Here is a 9,192-nt window from a genome sequence, read left to right on the forward strand (position 1 = left end):
GTAGAGCATGGGAAGCTGAAAAGTCCTTGACCAGGGTAAGCACTACCTAGCAACAACTAAAACATCGGTGTGTTTATCAACATTGTTCTCATCCTAAATCCAAAACACAGCACTGTACCAGCTACTAGGAAGGAAATTAACTCTATCCCAGCCAAAACCAGGACAGAGAGTCTTTAAAGGAGGACTGCAAAGCAAATTTGCTTCTTCTCTATTCTGATGCTTCATTGTTTCAAAAACAACCCCACTTCCCCACCACCTTCAGGGCAGTGAGGCAAAAGATGATTCCCATTTTTTCCTGTCCACCTTTTTCTTCAATAGGTAAGGTATGTTGGCTCTGCTCTACTTCAGCATTACCAGAAACCTTGTTGGAAGTTTCAGATATTTACTGGGAGCTTTACTGCGTCTTATTTGAAGAGATAAGGCTATTGAATAATTAACAAAGATATCTTTCTCCCACAAGTTCATTAAGCATTAAGCTTATTATAGAGCTTATAGAATTATTATACAATAGAGCTAAGATCCCCAATTGTGAGCCAGGATCCAACTCTGTTAGACTCTGTACTGATAGGCATGAAAGCATTTGTCCCAGAGAACTTACATTCTTTGAACCAGAACATAATGTGCAAAACAGACAAGGACAAACATGCAAAACAGTATTGTGAAATCTCCACGTGGATGCCAGCTGGTCGGGGAACAGCTGCACCAAAGATTATTTATGCACATGTAACACTGGACATTTTGAAAGCTCTGGTCCACGTCTTGGCTGTACTGTAATGCTCTTAACTCACAGGCGAGACTGTTACAAAGAAAGAGGAGTCAACATATCTTCCCCGTGCTTCTTTCCAAACAGTATCATCACTGGGTATCTCGGCATATATAGGACACAAGTATCTATTTCACTGAAGAGGACGAAACTGTGGAAGTCTCCACCATCATTTTAAAAGAAGATTAATTTTTCAGATGAAAACTCTTCAGTTTCTTTTGGATAGGGAGTTTTTTCCTATCCATCTAGAAAGCCCACTTTTCATTTGGAATGCAATTTCTTAATTAGTTCATGCACATCACTAAAATGATCCAACCTTTCAGCAAAAAGGTAATCAGAAATAACTAAAAGTTCCTTACCAGCACCCAGACAAGGAACCAACAGAGAAAGGGCTCAATCTCAGGTAGAGAAATAACATAATATTCTTATTGCTGAAATGCTTTATCGTGGAAATAGTGAAGTGGAATGCCTAAGGGGAGAATCTCTGTTTGAGGAAGAGGGAAATGTATTAAACTGTGTTCAAAGACATGTAGTCTCTTATGAATTTCAAAGATGATCGCTGAGCCAGAAGACTGCTGGTTCGAGTTCCACCAGCGCAGACTGCTGGCACCACTTCATGTGCCTACCCCGAGTGTGGGGGATCTCTCTACGGCTGCTTTGCTCTCAGCTGTACTTTTCATGACACCTCTTGTGCGTTCAAGAATAAATGCAAGCCAGCGTGGTACTTTTTAAAAACGAAGGTCTGACTAAACTAGGGATTTTTATGTTCAAATGTCCGCATCAGTTCACTTACCAGCTGTCTTAGTGAGAATTCACTGATAAAATGCCCTAATGGAGAAGTATCAAAGAGGGTAAGCCTGTTAACGTAGCCAATCTACTTGCCTCTGCTTCACACATTAATGCGAATAGAAATCCGGAGTGCGTACTCTCAGTCACTACTCATTTGGCCGCTAGGGGCATAAAATAGTTTAAGATGCTGGAAAGACATATTATAAAGCTCACACTACTCTTCCAAAGGTACCTAACCCTAACATGAATGAAGAACAAGGACTTAGGCAGACTTTAGGTTCTTGAATTTCTCCTTACACAGCTTAAAACCACACAAATTTTCTAATTTTTATGACTTTAGCATCAATAGGTAAGACTCAGGTAGTAACACAGTACTTAGGACTGCATCATCTAAGCACCATACCATCTTCAATTTGCTTATAACCACAACATACTAGTAAGCTAGAGCAGCATTATTTTTTCATTTTGCTGGTAGAGAACCAACCCTTGAAATTTAAGCACCTACCCTGATACATAAAACATGTATGAAAAAAACAGAAAGCTACACTCAGAATTCCCAGGTCCAAGGGAAGTAACCACTAGATAATCACTCCTCTGACAACATGGAAACAATAAACCATGAATCGCCAAACAACATAAACCACCAACAACAACAAATTCAAAAGTTTGACTTTGGCTTTGTCTCTTTTTCACTCTTGAGTTAGAGCATGGAAGTAGGAAAAAAAACATATAATTTGCAGATTTTTAAAGGTGGCCTTCAAAAACAGTCCACTAAATATGCGATACAAAATGCTGAGGAACAGTGAAATGAGGCTGATATATATGGAACAGAGATACAACACACGAGATTTTAATTAAAAGAGGGTAAAATGGGGAGTGGTGTGTGGGAAGCAGGGCACCCACCGCCAAATACGCCAACACACAAGTTGCAGTCTTGCCTAAAATTTAGAAATTATAGATGCCTGCACAACTGCTTCTCTGGAAAGACAATATGGACCATAACAAACACAAGTGTGTTAGCATGTAGCTAGAACACAACAGAAAGTAGAAAGAGCTTAAGACAGTACAAACTAGGCAATCATGATGTTGTACATAAAGCCTGGACACTGTTAAAAACATAAATAGTAATTACTGGGATACATTACTTATATTACTCCTTTATCGGGACCTAAAGAAAATAACTCCCTGTCTTTGGCAGAATCTTGAAAACCCTGAACTATCCAAGCCATCAACGTCACACTTTTAGTCAGTGTTGTCTATTGTCCCCTGGTTCCGTGCTGCTCTACATCTGTCCTAGTCACTTTGTTTTACAGATCACATTGCATTTATCAAGCTGTCATATGAAATAAAACAATAACAGAAAAGACTACCAGCCATTTCATTTGTCTGCAAAGCTATTTACAGGTATTTGGTATTAGGTTTCCTGCTTTATGAAATGAATGAATGAAAATCTCAAAGCTAGTGCACTGTATACATCCAGCAGTGTCTAAGGAATAGAGTTCACTAAATTATGAATTATGAGTACTCTATAGCATCTGTATACTGAAAAAGACTGTCTTAGAAAATTAGAATTAAAAAAAGGAGTCACTGAAATGGTTCTTCAAGAAAATAGCTATAATTGTTCCAGGTAATATATGTGCAGTGAAAGAAATATATTATTAATATAAATAAGGTAAATAAGTACCATAGACCCAAATAATATTAAACAAAAAAGGAAAATTAATTATTCAGTATTTTTCCTTCTGATTTTCATTGGTGTGCACTATAAAACAGTGTAACAATATTCAGGTTCATGTTATTCAAGATGTTAACCCTTGTATTTAAAGGCATTTGATTTTCCTTGAAATCATCCAAGAAAAGCTGTCAATAAGCCTTTCATTTATGTGAAGTAACAGACATCAGAAAACGGCATGTCAACATTAATGCAGACATTCTAGTGAATAGAAGGCTTCCTTTTACATTACATAAACCAATTAAACCTGATATACTTTCAGTCTATTGAATTCCCTCACTCCCAACTTTCTTTGTTTTAAGGAAAGTCTCCTCTAGTAATCTATCTGGAAGTAATCAGGGGAAACTGACAGCAATATAGGATATAACATAGATGCATAGTATGAATGAGATTCTCTTCTAAAAGAACTTGCATTAAAAAAAAACATCCTTTCAAAAAAGGGCAAAGCATTAGAAAAAATTGAAGTGTCTGATTCAGCCAGCAGGAGAGACGTAGAAGCAATATGGAACAGCTTATGCTAATTAAAATTTACTCTTCGTTGCCAGCAAGAAAGAATTCTCAATTTCTAAGTCAACTTTGGCACAAAGCTAAAGCAGCAGCTGGCATATCTTTAAAGACAGAGGATGCTTCATTAGTATTCTCTTAATCGAGTTTTTCTGAACTTATAAACACACGTTGGTCTCACTTTTATTTGTCTGTTTTGGAGCGTTTTGCTCTAAAATGACCAGAAACTCTATACTGTATCCTCCTACAAGCCTTTCTCCATAAAAGAAAAAGATGCACAGTGGCAGGTACTTGCAGATTGCGAAGTAGCACACTCTAAACTGTTACGAGCAGGAGCTCTTTTGCGGTGTGTATTGGTAAGGCAGTTTGCCTAGCAGGACCCAATTCTGATGTAAAAAAAAAAAAAAACTCATCACAAGTAGCAGGGAAGATTGTTTTATAATCCTTGCTACCTATGACTTCAGTGTGGAACCCAAGAAGCAATTCAATCAGAGACTATGGCTATCAGGAAGTGCCTTTCCAGCTCTTTTGCTTGCTCACTATCGGACAACTTTAGCCCATCATTTGCTAGGGGGCATTTTGGCACCTGGAGTCATGTATCCGGGAAGTGGCCACACTGCTAGACAAGTGTGAGAACCTGATGTAGTGTGATCCAGATACTTCTGTCACTGAACACCAGTTGTTTGGGAACCAGTGGTGTGACATGCTTAGAAAAAGAACGTCAGTACTGTCCAAGGTCCCTACGCCTTGCAGTTCCTTCCCAATTATGCCTCCTAAATATCAGTAATTCAGATACGATTTCCACATCATTCCTTTGTCTCAGAAGGATTGTCTGGGTGCCTGAAGTACCTCATACATTTCTATGTTGGTTTGTAAGTCTTGTAAGGCTTTTTTCAGGTTCCTAAATTCTTCTTTAACTGCTCAGGCCCATGCATTTTCAGCTCCAAATCTACAGTTAGAGTGGAAAAGTATCACTTAACAGACAGAAGGGCACAATAACAAAAAAAGTCTCTCATTTTCCATTTTGCTAAGTGCCTGATTACATGTTTTCAGGCAAACCAGATAAGCAAAGATTCACTTGACTCATCTGCTGAGCACAAACATTATCCAACTTTGCCTTTACATTGCACCGTATAATCCTAGGATCTCAAAGCCAAGTACCAGTACAAAATAACACAGTGTCTCCCTGAAGGAAACCAACTTCGGTGGAAAACTACCTAGTGTCACAAGGAAATCTGTAGCCATTTTGAGTTATAAAACTATACTGGGTAATTCATTGCAGATTAGAGCACTGAGTACAATCCAGCAGTCAGAGGAAGAATCAGAAATCCCCAAAGATTTAAAAAATTAACTACTAGAGGCAAAGATTAATATCAGTAATTTACAAATTATCTTTTAAAAGCATTAAAACCCAACAGCAAACCAAGTTAATTTCCCTCCCAAACTTTCTTCATTCTCTCTCTTTCCCCTTAACTTGCTTTCTCTCTTTTTTATAATGGTTTCTTGAGGTTCTGATCACAGTATCATTGTGGTATCAGTCTACGAGAAGCATAATCCTGGTGATACTCCTTTTAAAGGATAATTTAATTAATGTATTAAATAGTAGAAGAAAATTAATTTCCTCTGACTTTGTCCTCTTTTGAATACTTAAACCTAAGCAATTATATCTGAAAAAAATTGAATCTATCAACTCTGAAACCTCAGATTTCATCAATTAGATACTTTTCCAGTGCCTATAAAAGAAAAATCAGCCCTTTTAAAAATCCAGTCATTGGGGAAAAGTCATTTGTTCATATTGAAATGTGCAAATGTCTCTTCCCACCTGTAGTACCAGGCACTTTCAATGAAGGGGGGGGGGGGAAGGAAAAAAGGTGATTCCCAGAGGTAGTTCGCATTTCTAAAGGTGAAGAAAAAAAAAACAACCCTAAAAGATTGCATTAAGTTAGTTTCAACCAAATGTTGATAAGCCTGGGAAAGTGAGAGGCTTCAGAAAGAAGATGGCATACTTACTGCTTGAGGCAGACAATTCTTTTGGACTGGAGGACATTGGCTGAGCACACATCTGACAGAGACAGTCCCTTCCATTAAAGGTAACTCGATCGCCTGGTGGAAATGGACGCCTGTAGAGTTAAAGAGAAAAATGTATTGTAGCAAAGGTTATGCCAGAAATTTTCCTCTGTTCCCTGTGCCTTGAGTTTGCTGCCTTCCCGCAATGCAATCAATATTTTACAGAAACTCAGGCCAAATAGTTTCTGCAATGTGGCCTTGGCAAAGCCAGGCACTGGAAGAAATCCAATCTGTGGATGCAAGCAGAGCAGAGGTTAGACTCGCCTTGTATTTTGGTTTTAAAAAGTTATCAAACATACTTTATCTAAAGAGCAGACGACAGTGAAATCCGCTTAGACACAACAGCTACATTTATGATGGTCTCAGCGTGATGTTGTAGATAGCAAATGGTACAGAAGAGAACTCAAAGAATTGGAATTGATCTTGAGGCTAGTGAAGGAATGTGGAGCTAGTCACTCATAAATACACTAATTTCATCTGTATTCAGCAATGAAATATATGACTATATTACAGTGGATGTAGCAGTTTGCAAAAAAATGAAGTGTTATCCACATTCATTCTCCTGGATTTAAAATAGGTATCTACATTACAGAACCACCACTGTAATTGCTACCTGTGCAGATGGTGTTAGGAGAAAGGTAAAGGCTGAATGTGCTATGGAAGTTTGAGATTATTTGCTGAACCCAACAAAATGTTAAGAATGTGTGTTAGGCAGAAGTTGAGATTGCTGTTAACTCTTATTTGGTGTATAAAACAGAGGATGAACAGCATTTTGTATGAGCATTTCACTAAAATGAGAAGGTTTGGTAACTCCAAATCTTTAGTAAGCTTTAGCTGCTGAGTACAGACCCCCCTACACAACACCTCACTCCAAAACTGTGCTTAACAAATGAACATCTGCTTGTTTCCACAAAACAAAATGTTTAAGGCATTGTTCTAGTTTTCTTTCCACTGCCATTCCTAAGTCGGCCATAAATAAAGCAGCAGCAATACTGCATTTCATGAATCTATTCCAATAACTTATCTTTTGTTCGTTCAACATAAAAAGATCGATGCAAGTCAGTGTACAGAAAATTGATGTCATGTTTCGTACTGTATCACCTACTTTCACGCTGTCCTTGGGAAATAAAACTGAAACATACACATCATATGATTACCAACATGCAGTAAATTCACACACTATTTAAAACCAAACGGAAAAAAGATCAAAATACTTTCAATAGAAAAGGCCTTCAAAAATGTGCCAGGCTATAGGACAATATACTTAAACTACTCATCAGAGATAGCTATGAAAGATTAGGGTGGCACCTGGCAAGTCTGCCACACTAATACTCAGACGCATCATATGATGGGATCTCCAACAAGGTACTATCTCAGAACGTAGATTCTTGCCCTTCTTGTTCACGTCATCCTCCTGCATTAAGTTTGACAATTCAAGTGCTGTCAGATTCTGACTTCTGGAGAACTCCACTGTATTATTTCCCTCCAAGACTCCAAAGGAACAGGCCCTGTCTTTTGGGTCCTCCCTCTATGAAATCTACCTACATCTCTATCTGATGCTTCTTATGTGTCCCTCAGGCATGACACTGAAACTTATTTAAGAAAGCTTCCGTTTTACTCGCAGGGCTCAGAACTGCAGAAATGAACAACCTGATGGCCGTCTTCATTCCAGCTTAGTAAATAGTAAGTATACGCATAACACAGTTGTCTCTCTGTAGAATCATGATGGCACCATAATATCACTTTACTTCCACTTTATGTCTAGAAGATTACTTTCACTATTATAAAAATGTGCCACTCCTATAAAAACTTACAGAAGCTTTATGTCCCCTAGTGTATCCAAAATATTATACTGATCACCATAGCAATAAGGTACATGCTAAGACAGCCTAAATTCTAGTGTAGTCTCAGTGCCTACAGCCAGCTAATAGAGAACACTATGCACAGGGACTTTGGGTTAAGTTTAGGCTGTAAAGCTTAGCTGAGATTTTCAAGTATAGAACTGCTCAAATGAGCAGGCTATGAGAGCACGTGGAAGATTTGCCCAGTAGTCTCCTAAATTCTGAATTAATATCTCACTGAGAATTTAAACAAAAATACAAGTTAAAAATGCCACCTTTTGTCCCATCCACACAGCCTTAGCTAACTTCTTTTTATTCCCTGTAGAATTGAAGACTGGTTCTCTTACTGGGGACAAGAAATTGTATTTGGGAAGAAGAGGGGGATCACAATTGTCCCAAAGCCATGCATTCTTACATGACATGAAAATGAGTCTTCTGTATGTTTTCAATTGTTTAACTGTTCTTATAGCCCAAATGACTTCTCTATTGTAGCATCCAGAATTTTGCTTTACCTCATTTCTCCCATCAAGCTGGGCTGATCACCTGAATTCAACTCAACCCATATCCATTACCTTAACGTGTAAGCCTGATACTTAATTCTTTCAAATGTGAGAGTAACTTTCTGAGAACAGGGAACTATACGTAACAGAGAAGCTGTGTCCCCCAAATAAATGAGTGGTATTTTGAAGACCCTCAAAGTCAGACTTGTAGCAGATCTTTTCCAAACAAATGCTTCCCAAAGGGAAATACGTCTTGAGACTTGTGTCTCATGGTGATACCTTTCTCCCTGTTGTCCTCATACTGGGTTCACGCCATGTTAGTTGAAAATGGATGACTTACTTGCAAACAGTACAGGCAAAGCAGCTTGGATGGTAAGTTTTTCCCAGAGCTGTCACTACTTCGCCTTCCACGAACTCCCCACAACCATTGCAGCGGGTACCATACATGCGCTGGTAATCCAAGGTGCAAAGATATTCCCCGTTCTTAATGAAAAAGCCGCCTTGTGCCAAGTCACAGCCACACACTGGAAGAAAAAAAACCACACAGATAGATTGGAAAAATATACCTACTAAGGATGTCAGCAACAGTCTGCTGCTGACAAATGAGATGACCCTGGCGGTCTCGCTCCCTTCTATCAGATTTTTGCTTTCTCCTCCTGTCACTACATGCCTTGACATCCCAGGAGATGGTTGGTATTCTCTGGCTACAAAAGAGCTTGTAATAAAAACTTTCCTTGGAGGAATCTACATAATCATAACTTTCACGTACTTGGTCCTTGCCAAGACCTCAGTTACCTCGTATCATCCAGTTAATCATGTTATCAGAGTTGTTTGTACCAATGCAATCTTGCTTTCACTTCTGGGACTGGAGGTGAGCAGAAGATATGAGTCCCTAAATAGGACAGATTTTACTATATTATACACTAGCATACATTTTTCCTGCAACCATGTGCTTTAAGAAGCTTTCAAGGTACTGATTCTTTTTGAAACAATATT

The 9,192-nt window shown here is 38.5% G+C and overlaps 1 protein-coding gene across 11 annotated transcripts in view; it reads right to left on the reverse strand.

Annotated features, from left to right (window-relative positions):
• ABLIM1 (actin binding LIM protein 1) overlaps positions 1 to 8,714 on the reverse strand; it is a 96,057-nt gene extending 87,343 nt beyond the window's left edge. For all 11 annotated transcript variants that reach the window (XM_009277888.2, XM_019471717.1, XM_019471721.1 and 8 more), the window contains exons 1-2: positions 8,537 to 8,714; positions 5,799 to 5,908 (exon numbers count right to left, since the gene is read on the reverse strand). In XM_009277888.2, the coding sequence (XP_009276163.1) occupies positions 5,799 to 5,908; positions 8,537 to 8,643 (217 nt within the window). In that variant the 5' untranslated portion in view covers positions 8,644 to 8,714. The remainder of the gene's footprint in view (positions 1 to 5,798; positions 5,909 to 8,536) is intronic.
• Positions 8,715 to 9,192: the final 478 nt, after the last annotated feature.

The sequence above is a fragment of the Aptenodytes forsteri genome, unplaced genomic scaffold (assembly GCF_000699145.1).
Source record: "Aptenodytes forsteri isolate BGI_AS27 unplaced genomic scaffold, ASM69914v1 Scaffold15, whole genome shotgun sequence".
Classification (NCBI taxonomy): domain Eukaryota; kingdom Metazoa; phylum Chordata; class Aves; order Sphenisciformes; family Spheniscidae; genus Aptenodytes; species Aptenodytes forsteri.